This window comes from Pelodiscus sinensis, chromosome 8 (assembly GCF_052426305.1).
Source record: "Pelodiscus sinensis isolate ZL-2025 chromosome 8, ASM5242630v1, whole genome shotgun sequence".
NCBI lineage: Eukaryota > Metazoa > Chordata > Testudines > Trionychidae > Pelodiscus > Pelodiscus sinensis.
The window spans coordinates 59,478,130-59,497,688 of NC_143059.1; the positions used below are offsets into that span (position 1 = coordinate 59,478,130).

Sequence of the window (19,559 nt, forward strand, 5' to 3'; positions counted from 1 at the left end):
AATGATTGCAATCCCACATCTGCTGCCTTCAACCCACAGAGACTCGCTACTGAAGAGTGCTTAGCATTTTACCCATTTCATACATGTACAGTGGCCTGGGCGAGGCACTTCAATTTAAATTTTACATCTGCTGCTATGATCTCAGGTGCCCACTCAGGGACATGAAAACACTTCACCAATTTTGTCTTTAGCAAGACATTCCAAATAAAGCTTTATCACCTTTGAATCGTAATCTATACATGAAAGGCTTTTAATTTATAAAGCATATACTGAAAAAATGTATTAAGAGACCTGAGAGAGATTTGATTGGAATGCTTGGACCTGCACATTTATTTAATGCCTGGTGAGGCCACCTAAATGTTGTATTCAGATCCCTGGCTACAAGTTTCACTATAGTGTTCTGATTCCATGAGCTAATGCAGGCCATAGGCATTTCAAGAGGAATATATTTTATCTCACCAGGGAAAGCAGAACAGAGGCATCCATCTCTTACAAAATGATGTGAAAGGGTCATTGTCAACATTATATAGTTCCCTTAATTGGAGGAAACTTTTACTCCTGACTTCCTATTTTCAAACAAAGAGCTGCAAAATTTAGGGTACATCAGAACTGCAATAAAGATCTGATTGCAGCTTTGATAGACATACCCATTCTAAATTTACCCACCAAAACATGGCCAAAAAGAGCAATATAAATGCAGTGGCATTGGCCATAAAAGCCCGCCCAAAACTGTGGGTACCAACTTGCATTGCTGAAGCATGTGTTGCTGCAGGTTTAAGTCTCCGTACCAAAGAGTTCTCACACAGAGCTGAATGTCTTTCATATAAATAAAAAATACACTGCACTACAAATACACAAAACAGTGTTATGTGTGTGTGAGAGAGAGAGAGAGAAAGAGAGAGAACTTCCTAAATGAAACAAAAAAACTTGAATTTTGCAGGCTTTCAAATTTAATTTAGATTTTTTTTACACACCTGAGATGGATAGTATCAAGACCAAAGAAGCTCAGTCATGCTTGAGAAACATGTTTGTAATATTTATGTAACACTGGCTGATGTTGTGGTGGCTAATGAAAAGATAAGTCATGAAATCCAAAGCTTCATGAACTTGACTCAATATTAAATTGTGAATCAGCGATGAGTGCATAGTAGAAAAAGAGATGCTTCATCCGGGCAGTAATGAAGTGTGTTTTAAACTATATGTTTTCTTTCTCCACTGGCTAATTTCTGAGAAGTAACTCAGTTTTATATCGCTTTTATGACCCTTGGGATGCAACTACGTTATTTTTGTGCATAAACTCTGTTTTAGCAACTTGACTTAAAACTATAGTTGTAGCATACAACCATTATAATGCTAGCGGATTGTTCGCTGATCTTTACACCTGTGTAATTTCACTTTATACAGTCATATATATAATGGATGAAATCCACTGAAACTAATGGAACTACTAAGTTATCTGTAATGTGCAAACTAATTAATAGACCACACATTTGATCCAAAGTCCACTGGTGTCCCTTGAAAACTTTCCATTGACTACAACTGGCTTTGGATCAGGCCCCTAAGTAACTTGAAAGGACTTCTCCGTCTCAAATGTCCATGATTCTAGAAAGACTATTTTTTCTTTCACTCTCTCTGGGAATTCTTTGAAATCATTATGGGTACATCTACACAGCAGTGTTATTTCGGAATAACTGACATTACTCTGAAATAACAAAGTCCGCGTCTATACTGCAAGCCTTTCTTTTGAAATAATGTCAAGCTGGAGGACTTCTTACTCCGACTCATGGTAACACTCATTTCACAAGGAATAAGGGAAGTAGAAGGAAGAGTGTTCTTTCTTCATCTTCCTGCTGTGTAGACAGCGCCAAAAGCCGAATTAAGTTATTTTGACTTTAGCTGCGTAATTCATGCAGCTGAAGTTGCGTAGCTTAATTCAACATTAGCCCTGCTGGGTAGATGTATCCTATGTTATTTAAAATTAAAGTGGAGTGAAAAATAGTTAAAACTTAGGCCGTGTCCACACTCAGGGGTTCTTTCGAAAAAAGTACCCTTTTTTCGAAAGAACTTCCCCTGCGTCCAGACTCAAGCCGCGTTCTTTCGAAATTAAATCGAAAGAACGCGGCTTTTCTTTCGACGGCGGTAAACCTCGTTTCACGAGGAAGAACGCCTTTTTCGAGGGAGATCCATCGAAAGAACGTGAGTCTGGACGGGGGGAGCCCTTTCTTTCGAAAGAATTGGCCTCCAGGAACAAGCCCTGGTGGACAATCTGGGCCATGGGTTGCACGTCTGTGGTTCCTGGCTGCAGCCATTCCTTAAAGGGACAGGCGCACCCTCACAGCCACTTGTTGCAGACAAGGAGCCAGAGCACACGGCGACCTTGCTGCAGCATGTCACAGCCCCAAGAGCGTCCTGGCCCTTCCTCCGAGCCTTCTGGGGACCCAGACAAGGGCTCCAAGCGCCGGGCACCATCCTGGTCCGGCGCAGAGATCAAGAGCCTGCTGGAGCTGTGGGGAGAGGAGGAGGCCTTACAGGCCCTCAAAAGCCGGCGGCGAAATGCCGACATTTATGGCCGCATGGCTGAAGCCCTGGCCCAGAAGGGCCACTACCCCCGCACCCAGGACCAGGTGCGCTCCAAAGTGAAGGAGCTGCGGCAGGGCTACGCCAAAGCCAGGGAGGAGAGCTCCCGGTCTGGGGCAGCCCCCCACTACTGCCCCTACTACCCAGAGCTGGACCAGATCCTGGGTGGCAGTGCAGAAGCACGCACACCACGAAGGTTCGTGCAGTCCGGACTGGCAGACCCGGTGGTGGACGCTCCAGAGCGGGAGCTACAGCACTCTGGAGACGGGGACATGGGCCCAGAGGAGGAGGACACCGAGGAGACGGCAACCCTCACCCTGGAGCCAGTGACCCAGACCTCTGAGGCCTCCCAGGCGTCATCTGGCGCGGGAGAGGAAGCAGCAGGTGAGTACAGTGAGGTTGTGTCACACCCGGGGGGGGGAGGTAGGTGGGTGGGTGCACAGTGGGTGATGCACAAGGGAAACCTGTCATGCTCAGGCTGATGCCCAGGTCACACACACACACACACACACACACACAGTGTGACCTTCAGAATGTGTGCTTCCCCTGTCTCAAGGGAGAGGGCATGCCCTTTTGGACAGCTGTTGCACACATGACTGATTGTGATAGAAATGTAGCCGTGTCACTCTGATCTGAAGAAGTGGGTCTGGCCCTGGAAAGCTCATCCCCTAATAAACCATCCTGTTAGTATTGTAAGTGCTACAGAGTCCAGTTTATAGGACTGATTGTGTCTTCTTCTTTTCCTCCACAGCCGGACCAGCCGTGGAAGAGGGCCGCAGCACCCCAGCCCCACCTCCATCTCCATCTCCACCTCAGAGACATGGGAGCCGCAGACACAGGCGTGTCTACGCCGACATCCTCCGGCAGCACGTCGAGGCTGTGCAGGAGCAGAATGCCATCCTGCTACGGAGGGCGGAGGCAGAGGAGCGGTGGCGTGATCGGCTCATGAATGAGCTGGTCCTGCAGCGCACGGTGCTGTACGCCACCCTGAGGGAGGTCAGCGGCTTGCCTGCTGCTGTGCCAGGTCCTGCTCCTCCAGCACCCCATGACCCCACCCCACCAAACCCCCCTTCCACAACAGCAGCCCTTTCCCCCCTTGGACCTCCCTCTCCCCCAGCCCCCCCAGCTCCCCAGCCCCTCTCTCCCCCTGGCCCTCCTCTCCCCCAGGCTTCCACGTCCCAAGAGCCCCCCAGCAGCCAGCCAACCGACAGGTACATCACCCGATCCCGTAGCCGGGGAGCACCCCAAACACGAGGCCCAGGCAGGAAAGGGAAATCTGCCAAGCCCCGTTCAACCTGATCCCCTTCCCCCCTCCAGGTTTCCAGTCCCCTTCCCCCCTCCAGGTTTCAATGACCCCCATCACCCCACTTATTAAGCACACACAAAGGGTTAAAGGAACTGTTTGTTTATTGTATATAGTTTGGCAACAACAAAAATGAAAAAAATTTTTGTTCTTTTGCCACATTGTTGGATAATATGTACAAAATTTTAAATAAGTAAAGAGAACATTTTATTTTGAAACACACCCTGGTGTAAGTGATGTGTCCAAACTGGGTCAGGAGATGGGTTGTGGAGGGAAGCTTCTATTGGGGGCCAGGGCCCAGTCCCCAGGCAGAAGCCCCTCAGTGCACTCAGTGGCCTCCACTGGAGAATTGCTCCCGGAGGGCCTCCCGGATGCCAACTGCAGACCGGTGAGCCTGGCGGATGGCAGCTGTCCGGGGCTGGGCAAAGAGCCTCTCCTGGCCATCAGCAGCTCTCCCCCACCCTGGTAGGAAGGCCTCCCCTTTCCTCTCCACGAGGTTATGGAGGACGCAACACGCGGCCACCACCTCGGGGATGTTGGTCTCCCCCATGTCGAGGCGTGTGAGCAAGCACCGGAATCTGCCCTTTAAACGTCCAAACGCACATTCCACCTGGTTGCGAGCCCGGTTAAGGCGAGCATTAAACTGCTCCTTGCTCACATCCAGGTGGCCGGTGTAGGGCTTCATCAGCCACGGCATCAGGGGATAGGCGGCATCGGCCACTATGCACACCGGCATGTGCACATCCCCAACCGCAAACTGGCGATGGGGGAAAAGTGTTCCTGCCTGAAGCCTCCGGTACAGGTACGAGTTTCTGAAGATGCGGGCATCGTGTGCCCGCCCTGACCACCCAACACAAATGTCTGAAAACTGTCCACGATGGTCGACCAGGGCCTGGAGGACCATAGAAAAGTAGCCCTTTCGATTGATGAATTGGGCTGCTCGATGGGGCGGTGCACGGATGGCAATGTGTGTCCCATCGAGCGCTCCTCCGCAATTGGGGAAGCCGAGGGCAGCAAAGCCGGCCATGACGCTGTCCAGATCCGGTAGACAGATGAGCCTGTTGAGCAGCTCCGAATTGATGGCCCTCACCACCTGCAGAACGAGACAGACAACAAAGTGTTAGAAGGGGTGCCTTATGTCTTAGGAGGAGAACCCACCGCCCACCTTCCCTCTCAAACAGCCCGGGAATCCCCTCCTCAGAACCCCCCCCCCCACAATTCAGGGTGAGTGGAGGAGCTCCCTCCCACTCCCACTCCCACTCCACTTGGCCCTTCCTGACAGTCTCCCTTCCCCCCACCCCAAACTGTGACTGTCCCCAGACATTGACTTACCTCCATCAAGACGGCCCCGACAGTAGATCTCCCCACGCCAAATTGGTGTCCCACGGAGCGGTAGCTGTCGGGGGTTGCCAGCTTCCAGAGGGCAATGGCGACCCTCTTTTCCAGGGGGATGGCGGGCCGCAGGTGGGTGTCTTGCCGTTGCAGAGCAGGGGCGAGCCAGGTACAGAGCTCCTGGAAAGTGGTCTTTCTCATGCGGAAGTTCCGTAGCCAGTCTTGGTCATCCCAGATCTCCATCACGAGCCGGTCCCACCATTCAGAGCTGGTGTCAAACCTCCAAACACGCCTGTCCACGAAAAAGTTCGGAGGCAAGGGCAGTGTGGCTGCTGGACGGGGGAACCCCTCGTCCCTCTGGTCTGGGTCCAGCTCGGGAAGGAGCCTCATGATTGTCTCACGAAGATGCAGCAACAGCTGCAGTATGGTGGTGTGGGGCCATCGCCTGCCCAGGGGCAGCTCTGGCTCCATGCCACAAATAAGGGTCTGCAAGCAGAAAAACCTCAAAAGAAAAAAGCTGCTGGGGTGTCCCAGGAAGCTGAGCACTCCAAACAAGCACTGCAATGCCTTGCAAAATTCCTCAAGGGACAGCAAAGGCAGCTGCAGGAGCAGAGCAACGGGTGTTCAGGAGTGTCCCTCTCACCACGCGTCTCTGCAAAGGGCAGGCAGGCAGCACCCGGAAGGAAATGCTGCCCCCATGCCCTGGCAGAAGCAGTTCCGGGTGGCTTTCAATTTCGAAAGAGCGTCCGGCAGTCTGGACGCTCTTTTTCGAAATAGCGGATCGATCTTTCGATCCGCGCATTGTAGTCTAGACGCGCTCTTTCGAAAGAGCCTCTTTCGAAAGATGCTTTCGAAAGAGGCTCTTTCGAAAGAAGCCTGCAGTCTAGACATAGCCTTAGTGTGTTAAACCATAGGATATGGTAGGTAGGTAGAAACCAAAATAGTGGTTAAAAATATATATATAACGAAGAATTCCTATGCATGTCAATACTACAGAATAGGTAACCAATGAAAAAAGTATATTGTGAAGCAGATCTACTCTGAAACTACTTTTCTATTTATAGCCTTTAATGTAGCTTCATTAAATAGATGTGAGGCACCACATTTTGATTACATTTTATGTGCATTATATATGCAGTGCAAAATGGTGTAATTGCTTGATTGCTCCTTATTAGAGTTTTGCGATATATAGAGAGTATTGTAAAATTTAAGAGACAAAACAATTGACATTAGAACCTCTTTTAGATTTGCAAATGAATCTAGCACTAAGGTGTGCCAAGAGCATTTATTGTCTTGTAATTTGATTTATGTTTTCCATGCTGTTCTTGGTACATGCAAGTAGGGGCAAAATGGCTGATGTCTGCAAATGCCCGAAAGGCTAATAAAGCTTGCTGTGCTCCCAGCATGCTCTCTGCTGTCAGAAACCAGCAATTAACTTAATAGGGTTCTCGAAATGCAATAGATCCATGAAATGCGGCATGTGTTGACATTCTCCTGCTGATCTAAACAACCTCCCATCACTGAGTAGCAGGATATGTTTGCTATTTGAATTATTTAGGAGCTTGTTATGTGAATTATAAAGCAGCATTTTGCAGTATTAAGACTAATATTTCATGATCTTCAATTGATTAGGTAGGCTTTCAGGATTACACATAAAGGTTAAGATAAAATATTCCAGATCCTGGCAGCTTGTCCACAAAGCTGTGTTTTCAGACCTGAGGCAGCAAAAGAAAAGAATCATTTTTCTTTTTCAAATAGAGTGCTCATGCTGTTTTTTCCACACTCTCAAAACAACTTGTTCTTAGGAGAAGCACATCCAATAGACATCAGCATTTAAATGGGAAAGCGGCTCTCCCTTGTAACTTAAGGAAAATCAGTGTTTGTATGGATTTTTGTGATAACCTAAAGCAATAGTGACTTGTTTATACAATGGGATCATGAGCAATGCAACAAGAAACCAGGAATCTGGGATGTAAAAGAGGATAACTGAAGGGATTGTACAAAGATAGCGATACCTACACTGGAGCTGGAGCTATAATTTCCCGCTCAGCCAGACATACCTGTACTATGTCTGATAAAGCCAGCACACTTGGGGTGTGTCTAGACTACATGCCTCCTTCGACGGAGGCATGTAGATTAGCCAGATCGGAAGAGGGAAATGAAGCCGCGATTAAAATAATCGCGGCTTCATTTAAATTTAAATGGCTGCCCCGATCTGCCGATCAGCTGTTTGTCGGCAGATCGGGGGAGTCTGGACGCGATGCCCCGACAAAGAAGCCTTTCTTCATCGACACAGGTAAGCCTCGTGAAACCAGGTTTACCTGTGTCGATGAAGAAAGGCTTCTTTGTCGGGGCATCGCGTCCAGACTCCCCCGATCTGCCGACAAACAGCTGATCGGCAGATCGGGGCAGCCATTTAAATTTAAATGAAGCCGCGATTATTTTAATCGCGGCTTCATTTCCCTCTTCCGATCTGGCTAATCTACATGCCTCCGTCGAAGGAGGCATGTAGTCTAGACACACCCTAAGGCTATGTCTACACTGTGGTTTTTTTGTGGAAGAGGATATGCAAATGGTGCATTCATTTGCATATCTTCTTCCAATTCTTTTTGTGGAAGAGATTTTGCCACTAAAAAGCCCCATGTAGACGGGGCCATTTGTCAGAAAAAAAACCTTTTTTAGCAAAATCCCTTATTCCTCAAAAATCGAAGTTTACAGGATCTTGTGAAAAAGGGTTTTTTCCAACAAATGGCCCTGTCTACATGAGGCTTTTTTAACGGCAAAATATCTTCTGCAAAAAGAATCAAAAGAAGATATGCAAATGAGCATTCCATTTGCATATCCTCTTCCACAAAAAATCTGGAGTGTAGACATAGCCTAAAAATAGAAATGTAGACGGAAGTGCCATAAGCAGTGGAATAACTGAGTTCTGCCCTGTCTGAAACTCCAGGCAGGTGCTTGGGTGGCTCACCCATCTGGGGGAGACAGGAATGGGAGTGGGGACAACCAGAGCTGGTCAGTTTGGAAATAAGGCAACTGAGGAAATTAAAAATTGAAGCCAGAACAGGCAAAGAAGCAAAAGAAAGACAATCAATCACAGAAGAAATGGGAGAAAGAAAATAGAAGAAAAGGAAAGGAGAGATCCCAAGTTATTTTACAGGGAATAAAGACGGTGTTTTAGCATGACTCATAAAGTCTTACAAACTCTACATGTGGCCTCTTGCTTCTCACTGCCATACCCTCTCTATGCTGCACACGACTGTATCCAATGATAGGTATTGGAACAATGACTGTAACTAGTAGACTTAATTCATACACTCTATTGGGGAAGAGCAAGCAACCTTTTCTGTCTGGCCATTTGATTTACCATGTGAATAAAACCTACCAGACATTTAAAATGTGTGTCTGCCATTAGAAAAACCAATTAAGTATTAAAAGCTTCAGTTGCATTTTTACAACAGGTAAGGCCCAGCCTAATACCATTTGCTTGAATTCAGTCATGGTCAGGGATATTCCTCATATTCACACCGGAATATAAATAGACCAAAATCTAAGCTTACTGTGGCATATTCTGATATCCCAAATCGGATGTTTCCAAGAGCGTTTTCAACTGCCCAAATGCCTGGACAATTTGTTTTAGAACGTTTTCAATAAAACCTTTTTCCATTCTGGTTTGTGAATCTTGTACATCCAAAAAATACCATCGTGGGGCATTACCGGGTATTGTATCTGGGGCCTCCTCCAGCATTAGAAGGGTGAGCTTCTACCACTAGAGCTAAAGAAGTAATTTCACCAGTTGGCAGTTAGCAGTAGCAGACTTTCATCCCTGTGGACCAACAGGCATTGAATAAGGGATACGTGATGCAGTGGTCTAAATAGAGCCCTGCTTTGTAATGTACATATTCAATCTATAGGGGGAAAACTATTATAGAGAGACTGAATTGCTTGAGACCTGATAATAATATACAGATCCTTTCATGCCTTAGCCAATGCCTCAAAATCGGCCCACATCCAAAATCTTTCACTATTTGATGACTGTTTGTTCAGGTGACATACATGCAATGAACTGGAAATCTCAGACTAGCAGCAGATTATCAGATAAAATAGCCACACCCAAATATTTGATGCTACTTATTACATTAGTTGGCAATTTCACCACAGAGGTACCAAATAGACAAGCCAATGAGAAGACCCCCAAACAGGATTGACAGCATTGGGAAGATGTCTGAGCTGCAGCCGTCCACATTTTGTGGGATGAAATAGAAGAATGCTAAAGGAGGAGCAGAGAGAGCTTCGAATGTTATTTCTGTCCATGGAAATATAAATCTATTTCTGCCTTCTGTAACATGGGTGCAAGTCCAGTCACTATCAGGGCTAGCTGCCTCCTTCATGAACTTTAAGTTGATTACAACAAACTTTCAAAAGAAACTCAATAGTAACTTTTTTTATACACTCTGGCTCTCTGCATGTGCTACTGTTGTCACATATGAGAGAATGGGAAGGCCCGCCATTGCATTACTTTATATCTCAGCAGGAAAGATACAGTAACACTCCTTGGCCAATACAAGGGCAAGCTAGTCTGCGTGTACACAGCATTCCCTTTTGTTCCTTGTAAAGTGTCCTGAGGGTGCTTACAGAACATAGGACCCATGTCTGATACTACAAGTTTCTTTTTTGATAGGATTTCACTTGAGCATTCTTTTGCAGGGAGAATCCACCTCCATGTATGACACTAATCAGTTCCAGAGCTCTGCATGTTGATGGAAGCTGCCTCTTTCTTATGAACTATCTACATTCCCTGTAAAACACAGAGACATGCTGTGACTTTCCTGCTATTACTTTTCAGTCAAAATGAAAATGTGGGGACACCCTCCTGCCCAGAGCTGAAAATTATGGACATGTATTGGGCCAACCCAAGACCTCACTCTCGTGGCTGGCTGAAGTAATGTATTTCTGAGTTCCTTCTGGCCAGATAGCAGGCAGACAACAGGCCCACCCAGCTGCAGAAAAGAAAATGTACATACATTACTAGAGAAGGAGAGAGCCTCTAATGTTATTTCTTTTGCATGGAAATGTAAATCTATTTTATAATTTCTGAATAACAAAATTGTAAATGTCAGCAAAGAGTTTACTAAACACAGCTCCTAATAGGAATGCAGTGTAAATATATGCAGCATGCTCACCATTCTTAGCAGTGGGGATCTAAGCATGTTGCATCCTAGAGTAGTGGTATTATAAAAGGAAAAATAAATCAGAGTAATAAAATAAAGAAGTACATTCATGATTCTGTTCCAGCCAATGGCCTTGTTTCAATTATAGAAAAGTAGTATATGATACTTTTAGTGAGTGTGTGTGTGTTTCTGAACAATTATTTATTTTTAACTTCTACATACTGTTTTAAATGTAATTATTGACAGGTAACAAGGTATGGACTATTGTTTTTCTAGACATTTACTTAAAATGAATTAAATCACAATTATGTGTCATTTATTTTGCATAAAATGAGTCCTAAATAGTCTTAATCATATAGCTACGAAAAGAACAACCAAATCATTGTTTTCTATATTTGAACAATAATTCTGTATTTAAACTTAAACATTCTAATTTGCAGCTTTGTTTGCCTTGCTTAGAAGTTAGTTAGGTAAGATTGACACCTCACTTTTGACTCGAGACTTTAGATTTAACAAGCATAATTTTCATTCATTTAAGTCTAGACTGATTTTTTTATCAATGTATTTATTGTAGAAAGCAAATGGGCATAAAGAAAGTTGGCATATTTATGAAGGAAAACTGAATTGACTTTTATGTGCTACTTTGTCCAACTGATAAAATACGTACTGGCATAAAAATACCTATAACAAGAACTGAAATCTTACCAAACTCTAATTGACGTGTGGTTTTAAAAATGCTCAAAGTAATAATATACTATCTCCTAAATAAAGATTCTTCTGTTCATACTTTATCCATTTTCAAGAATCTTTTTGTCATGTAAATTTGCATTGATTAGTTTTTAATTTGAGTTTCTAAAAATGTGCTCTGCATATTAAATTCTAGCAAAAGTAGATTTTTGCCAGTATTAATAATGATAATTGTGATCCACAGACGAAGAGCCTGGTTGAATATTTTGTAATATGTCTAAAACCTATGCAGCTTCAATGATCTTTAATTTTAAGTAATGTTATATGTTATTTATGTATGCTGGAAACTTTAAGTGTTGAATCAAGTGTGGATATTCAATGGGAACAAAGCCATTTAGGGCCCAATCCTGCAGTCATAGCTCATGCAAGCAAAACTGTCAGTCACTTCCAGACCAAAGTAAATTCACAAAACTTCAGAAATGGAGCAGGATTTGATGCTCAAGTAAATGGAAATTTTGCCTGTGTAAAAACTATAGCTGTGAACTCACCCAAGGCCTGACCCAAAGTCTATTGCAGTTCATGGGAGCCTCTCCGCTGATTTCTTTGGATGAGGACCTAAAGATAAAATGAATTTTCATTAAGAAATCCAGAGCCCAATCCTGTATTCCTTTACTCAAGCAATGGGAGTTCTGTTTCTGAAGGACTGCAGGATTCCACTGCCTGTGTTGTGCAATGGAAGAATTGCACATACCAGTTCTGAATGGGGAAAATGAAGATACATATAAAATTGCAAAAAAACAAAATAAATGCCATAAATTAAAAGAATATCTCAGTGGTGGAGATGTATGTATCTGTCAAGAAAACAGATGTAAGTGAAAAGATGTGAAGGAACAATTGTCATATGAAAAGAGAGAAACTAACCCAAAAATGCATTTAACATTTGTTCTAAATATAAAACAATTTGTTTACATGTAGCTCAGTTTTTTTCTAATGTTAATCTCCTTCACTTAAAAAGGATAATTAAAATTTTGTTACTATTGTTAAAAGTCAGAATTGCATAATAACCAAGGGTTTCTGATGGATTTCTAAGAGTTTTTGAAGGTAACATTTCCTAGCCCTTTCTGGAACTTGTATTTTCATACAAAATGCCATTCACATCCATATTTTTATAAATAACTTTCACAAATTACTTTTGAACCAAGCCTTTTTCTCCCTTTTCCCTTTTAAAACGAAAACATATCAAGCATTACAATTTAAGCATAAAACAAACCATGTCTTAAATAATCTGAAGATTACATTTTATTTTCTTAGCTGATTGCATTATTTGAACAATAATGTGTTCATAAAATTATTCATCTGACTGATGAAAGAAAGTACCTGATATATATTTTGTATTCAAATATTACTCCTCTGGAATATTGGCAACATTTTATGTTTCAGTCTAAGCTATAAATTCCTTCAGAACAAATCAAATGTCTTTAAAGAATATTTCTGTTTGAAAAGGAATTAAGCCTTCCTGAAAGAATTTTAAAGGTTGTGATATTCGCAGTCTGATAAAGCAGCACCTTTAATGAAATTCTAATTAGCAATTTCATGCACTTTGCTATTAGTCATATCAGATTAGTGCACATTTTCACAGCCTTCCTTTAATTAAGTGCACTTATTCCAACTTTCAAACACTCTCCTTATAAGATGAAAACTGTGCTGAAATGTTATTTAGTAAACAGCAGATGTGAGAAAGTGTAGGTGTATATGTGTGTGTTGATGGACTTTTTAAACTGTCCACCTACTTATACATTTGCAGTTCCTGACACTTCTTTTATATTAAATGTCTTCTGTTTGTTGGTACACTTTTCTGTTGTGACTTAAAAAACAATAAACAGAGGAAGGCCTATTTCTCAAATATTTCAAGGAAGATCCAAAACTTTCCAATGACTGGCATGCCTGATACATAAATTTCAGTTGCTATATGAATTTCAGAACAAATTCTGGATAGCCCAGAATGCAGACAAACAAGTCTCAAACATCCAAAGGGTTCCATATAAATACATCACACCATTTATCTTAAAATCCTTGGTGTAAATCTATCTATGGGCCCAAATTTACACCCGCTAAAGTCATTGGAAAAACTCCCATTTACTTCAGTGGGACCAGGTTTGGGTCTTATCTCCCGTAGAAGGATACTGCACTGCAAATGCAAATAAGTATAAAATATTGTACACAACACTCATCTCTGTGCAAGGGCTGATTGACTTGTATGGTCGGCATTGTAAAAGGTGAGAGATTACAAATAATGCATTAATTCACAGTACACCTTGCTCTGCATGATACGAGCAACATGAGGATTGATTTAATATACATAATGATAAGCAAGCCTATTATGCACATGTAGATAAAGGATATTACACAGTTCTTTCCATTTCCATAATACCCAGCACTATAAATACACCAAAGCATGCATTCTTTTTATTTTTCCATAATATTTACTAAACATATGCAATGGCTTTTCATTTGAGGGAAACACATTCTCAAAAATATCCATGCTTTTATTATACTCTTTACCTCATACTACTACTGCAGCTTATTTTGGTTGAGATGTAGCATTGTACTGTAATATATTAACTAATTGTGCGCATTTTTAGACACATGATCCCTTGTTGATGTCATTCATTTAGACTGTAACATTTCTGACATTTTTAGATAGTCCCTTGAGGCTCATCGCCCTCTTAGCAGTTCCCTTCCAGTGAGAGCTGTTTGCTTTATGATTACTGACTGACATCTCAATAACTTGGAACATATTGAGTAGTGCATATATATTGAACAGCTTTTTTAAATGCATGGTCCACTTTGTCAAGTCATGTGTGAGCCATAATTTAGGCTAATAATTACCAGACATGAATGCTATGAAACATTGGTGTCTACACTCTTTTTCTTTAAATACTGAATTTTAATGCATTCAGAAAACGCTTGCCTAAGGCTAAGATAGACCCCTCCTATCCTTACTCCCCCTCTCCCAATCCATATGGAAGCACTTTAAAAGTGATAAATGATTTGGAATCTACATTGTCTGCTGGTGTGCGTCTCGGGAAAGAAAATTAGAGTTAACAGGTGTTAGATAGGGAATGGTGAAGCATTTTAATAGAATTGTCAAAATGTTGGTACCAGATGTTGACATTAATGCATGCAACAAGGAATGTAATGCTGTGCTGCCACTTAAATAATTATTTGTTTAAATTTCAAGTCATAGCAGGAAATCCTTATTTTGCCCACCACCTTTATGTACAGGCCATTCCTCCTGTACTTTCCTCAATGATTTGCATCAAAGTGTAATGGTTATATGGCTCACATCTGCATGCTTTAAATAATCCATGCCTGTCAAATTTCATTTTTTCCTCTCAGATCATAACCATCACAACCCCTTCTGCACTAGCCTTGAAGTCTCTATAAATGTATTTGTATATTAGAAAAAATGATTTAAATACTGTAAGTTACAGGATAATTAATCTTTGAACTACTCCATAACTTCAATGTATTTACCAAGTAATCTGCATGAATTTGTAATTACTATGTATTTATATGGTATTTTCCATGTAATCACAAAGTTATTAGTTTTATGTGTGTCTTGTAAATTATAGGAATACCAGGAGGGAAAAACTTAATCTCTACTCCCTCCACTAAAAAGCTTTCCCAGAAATCTTTGGAATTCTCTTCACTTAGGTTGTCTAAGGAAGCATAGAAAATATATCCTTTAGAGATTAGTAATATTTTCTGCCAACAAAAAGGATCCAAAATCCATGTAAGAGTATAAGAGAAGGGTGGATTTTTGTTATTTCTTTTATTTTGTTTTAACACTATAACAAAAATCAGTTTTTGCAGAGAGAATATTGTAGTTTACAGACCTCTGAAAGCTCCACATCCATTCATGCTTCAAAGACTAACGAAATATTTCCCACCCCAGTCTTTACAGAATCCTAAATAGTATTTAACCTATAGACAGACCATCTCAGGCTGTGATCACATCAGAGCTCAGCCTTGGCTTTGCCTCAGTAAGGCCTTTTACACACTCTCTTTTCAAAATACTAATCAAGCAGTTTCTCCTACATGTTTCAAAGGAACCAAGAGAAATGTATGATTATTGCTATCTCTATTTTTAAATACTTGGGAGTCAGCACTCCAAGACTACAAAGATTCAGCCATGTGGACAAAAGGCTAAGTTAGATTGATTGGATCAATTGATCTATAGTGCTGGTTTGACCATAAAGATAGGGTCTATATTTGTGTATAAGGCCAAGAAAATGTTGTATATTTTTGGGAGCAATGTTGATTATTCGGTCACTGTCATTTTTGCTTCTCTGTGGAGACGTTCTCTTGCAAGATGTTGGAGGATGTTTTCCTTTGGATTCGACATAAAATCAAAGACAACCTGACCGCTTGCCTGTATTAATGGTCCCGTAACACTTTCTACAAAAATATAAACATTAACCCAGTCAGAAAAATGATATTTTGCTTACTTGCAACCTCTTCCCTTCTTATAATTTCAATTCAACATGGTGTTTTCCTTATCTTCCTGGCCCAACTATTGTGTAGTGTTCCAGAGTGTTATAAGGTATGTTCCATCCAAGAGGAAGATGTATGTCAATAATGGTTGTAAAGAGATTTCTTCTTAGTAGTGCAGTGAATGTCCTACTAAAAAAACATGGTATGTTAGGCCATTTTTCCAAACATGAAAATAAATCCATAGGTACCTACTTATTATGCATATTTCTATTTGTGTATATAAACCTTATAGCCAGAAGCTCCAGAGAACTCTGTACTCTCTCTGTTTGTCAAAAGGGAAAATGGCTGTCATAGGTAGCTTCCTTTGTATAAGCTACCTACCCACAATTCTTCTAGTGATGCCTGGAGAGCTGCCATTACTATACGGGAACTCGGATTTGGGCAGTGGGCATCCAGAGAGGCTCCCAAGTGACAAAGGGCTCATTTCCAAGCAGCCAGGACATTGGCTCAAGGTCTCTTGGTTTCCTTACCATAGGGTCTTTGCTGTAAAAGGTGCAGAGAACTCTGCAATGAGAGAGGGATTGAGGGCTTTGCTGACAAAGACAGTGCAGATGAAAGCAACATTGCTGAGTAGATGCCTACCTGGCACTTTAAACCTGAATCACTAAGCTGGTTGCACTTTTTTGCAGGGACAGGAAAGCAATTCCCTTGGGCCTGGAGACAGATCTGCATTGAGACACCTGGCCTACTAATACTCTTTGATCTAAACTGTGAGTGGTGTTTGGTGGATGGTGAGGGGGTGCAGTCAATAACCATTTCCTGTGGGACGTTCTTACTGGTGGGTGGGAAACAAATTAAATGAACTGCTGCCAAAGTTACCGGATGGGGCAGGAGTTACTCTCTATTTGCATTTATGTTCTGTTTCTGTGTTTCCCCAAGTTTATGACTGTTCTTCCACAGTAAAGATTTCCTTGTTTGTATGCAGTCTGAGTACTTGTGAGTGGAGAAATTTTGCCTATTAAGGGCACACAGGGAAGGTATCTGGGTTGGAACTCGATCAAGATGGTTCAGTTATATGTCAGAGGGACCTTACCTATTTTGAACCATGTCCTTTTTGCTGGTGTTAACTACTTGGCAAAAGGGTTATGTATATAATTGTATACATACTTGCCAGATGCCAGGTCAGTATTTCCATGTGTCATGTCACCTCTCCTGTCACAATCCCCTGATCCAGTCTGATACAGATACTAAGCTGTATAACTAGTGAACATACAATACCTAAAGATGGGACCAGTTGGGAAAGCTCAGATCCAGGCAGGAATTTGAGTTTTCTTAAGTTCAAGGGAGTTCCAATATGATGCAGGTTTATGCTGGGTCCATTTCTGCTAAGAATGATTGTCCTGTAATGGACAATTTTCTAATCAACACATCAGAGGGCAATAAGACAGTATAAGCGGACATACAGTAAGTATGTTTTCCTATAGAGAATTATTTAGAAAATACAGCGTATAAAAACTACCTAGTTCGTGCCGCGTATAGCCACGCGGCACGGGGTTCGAATCAGCCGGGATTTAAAAATGGTGGCACCCGGCTTATTCAAATGAAGCCTGGGAAATTCAAATCCTGGGCTTCATTTGCAAGTGCGGTATGCCTACATTACCCAGCTAGTTCGAACTAGCGGGGTAGTGTAGACATACCCTAGGTTCTCATCTCCCCTCTGCTTCCCAACTCGCTCCTCCCTCTCCTAGGGTATGTCTACACTGCCACTCTACTACAAACTAGGGTGGCTAATGTAGGTATTCAAACTTGCAAATGAAGCCCGGGATTTAAATATCCCGGGCTTCATTTGCCTGTTCCCAGTCGCTGCCATTTTTAAATGCCCCATAGTTTGAACTACCTGCCCTTGGCTATATGCAGCACGGACTAGGTAGTTCGAATTAAAGCCCAGGTAGACGATGACAAACAAACAGAGAATCACAGGGTTGCCAGGGCCTTCCGGACATCCATGAGCCCATCTCCCCTCTCCTCCACACACAGGAACAACCCCCTACTTATCCTATCCCCCGCCTTTGTGAAGGCAGGACTGAAAAACCTCCTGAGGAGGAGGCTTCCACCACCACCACTTCCTTCCCTAGGGAACCCGATTTGAGAAGTTCATTCTCTCCTGGGACAATACCATGAGAGAGTGCCTTACTTGCATGACCATGGCCCCGATGATTGATCTCTCCATACTGAACTGGTTTCTGACGGATTAGTAGCTGTTTAGTGTGGTGCGCTTCCAGATGCAATAGCTACTCACTTGTGGACGGGGATGGTGGGTCTCGTGTTGGCGTCACCTGAGGGCAGAGCGAGCCACTCACACAGCTCCAGAAAGGTCTCCTGCTGCATGCAGAAATTCTGGAGCTACTGCTGGTCATCCCACCACTCCATAATGATCTGGTCCCACCGATTGGAACTGGTGACCAGACACTAGAAGTGGTGGTGCACGGTGTACAGACGAGGGTGGGTGGGCTCGTACTGCCTGCAGAGAAATGAGGAAGCTCCTTGCAATGAGCTGTGGGTTGTGTTCCTGCAGAGCCAGGAAGGCAGCCCACTGACTCCCCAGAGGCAGCTCTATCTCTATGGCTAGAGTGCTGAGGTGTCCGCAATCACAGCAGGCAAAGAAAAGGCTTTGCTGTCCCTTGAGGAGGTAGGCAAAGGAAAAAAGCCTGAGACATGGCTGTACAGGGGGATCCCTTTAAGCTCGAGCCTCAGATAGCCTCAGGCAGCTGCTCCAGGAAGAGAGTTCTGTCCTGATGCCCTCCCTGACGTGCTTCCAGGTGGCCTTCATTGCGATTCAGTGGCCAATGAGTATGGACACTCTATTTCGAAATAGCTCAGTGCTATTTTGATGGGCATTTGCTATGTAGATACTATATTTCAAAACAAGCTATTTCAGAGTATTTATTCCAGAATAGCTTATTCCAAAATAAATGTGCAGTGTAGATGTACCCAGAGAGTGCATGTCTTGATTTTTTTTCTTTATTCCCATAGCTATGCCATCTCTTCATTTCTGGGTGAAATCCTGCCCTCACATGAAGGAGTAAGGCTGAGGTGGGGGCAGAGGGAAGGCATGCTGCCAGTATGTAGCATACAGAAGAACCAGCTTGATAATTTGTCTGGATGATGGAGCCAAGTAGCTATTACTAGAGCTGTGTGGAAAGTCCATTTTCCATTTCAGGGGGAATTCTGTGATTTTAACCTATCTCTCTATCCCAAAATGGAATAAAGCAAAACCATTATGAATTTCCTACAAAACACAATTCTTCAAAAATAATTGGGGTCAACTGAAACATTTTTGAGACAATCAGAACATATAATTGTGACTTCAACTTTTTTCCAGTATTGTGTTGCTTGTCAGAGAAAAGAAAAGTAATTTTGAAATTGGAAGTCAAAATCTTTCCTTCCAAAAGAGAAGGGAGTAGAGGGAGCTTCCTAAAGAGGGTTTTTTTCCAACATTTGGCCCCGTGTAGATGTGCCAAATATTGGAAAATCCTCTTCCAGGAAAAAAAACGGAAGAAGGTATGCATACCTTCTTTGAAAAAAACCACACAGTTTTACTGCGCCCTTTAAAGGGTTATTGAAATCTACACGTTTCTGCAAAATGTTCTGATTTTTTTTAAATGGCACTTCCTGATAGAATAGTGGTCTATCAGCTAGCTCTACACATTACATAGTAGGGCGCCCTGCGCTTCTCCTTCGAAGAGATGCAGCAAGTGCCCTCAGACTAGCAACTATAATATGTATGATGTCAGTTGGAGGCCTACCCATCTTAGTAGCTTATAGACTGTGTCCTCCTAAAAGCATGTTGTAGCAGACAGCACAATAGCAGATCATCTTTCTTATAGTTTCTTGAACATTGCCTAGCTTCAGTGAGAGAGTGAGGAGGACAAGAAACATCCCGCCCTCAGTACAAACAACAATCCCCTCCTCCACCTGGAGAACATGAGCAC

The 19,559-nt window shown here is 42.7% G+C and overlaps 2 protein-coding genes and 1 long non-coding RNA gene across 3 annotated transcripts in view; 2 read left to right on the forward strand and 1 right to left on the reverse strand.

The window, feature by feature from the left end:
• The window catches only part of FAM204A (family with sequence similarity 204 member A), a 476,472-nt gene that overhangs the window by 438,469 nt on the left and 18,444 nt on the right, over nucleotides 1–19,559 (forward strand). The window lies entirely within an intron of this gene.
• Nucleotides 1–19,559, reverse strand: part of LOC112545835 (uncharacterized) — a 163,586-nt gene that overhangs the window by 20,357 nt on the left and 123,670 nt on the right. The window contains exon 3 of the long non-coding RNA XR_012905691.2: nucleotides 11,619–11,685. This is a non-coding gene — a long non-coding RNA (uncharacterized LOC112545835). The remainder of the gene's footprint in view (nucleotides 1–11,618; nucleotides 11,686–19,559) is intronic.
• Nucleotides 2,453–3,926, forward strand: LOC149524018 (uncharacterized). Its single transcript, XM_089780198.1, has 2 exons — nucleotides 2,453–2,961; nucleotides 3,329–3,926. Exons 1-2 carry the CDS (start codon nucleotides 2,574–2,576, stop codon nucleotides 3,874–3,876), a joined length of 936 nt encoding a protein of 311 aa, XP_089636324.1. The 5' UTR covers nucleotides 2,453–2,573; the 3' UTR covers nucleotides 3,877–3,926.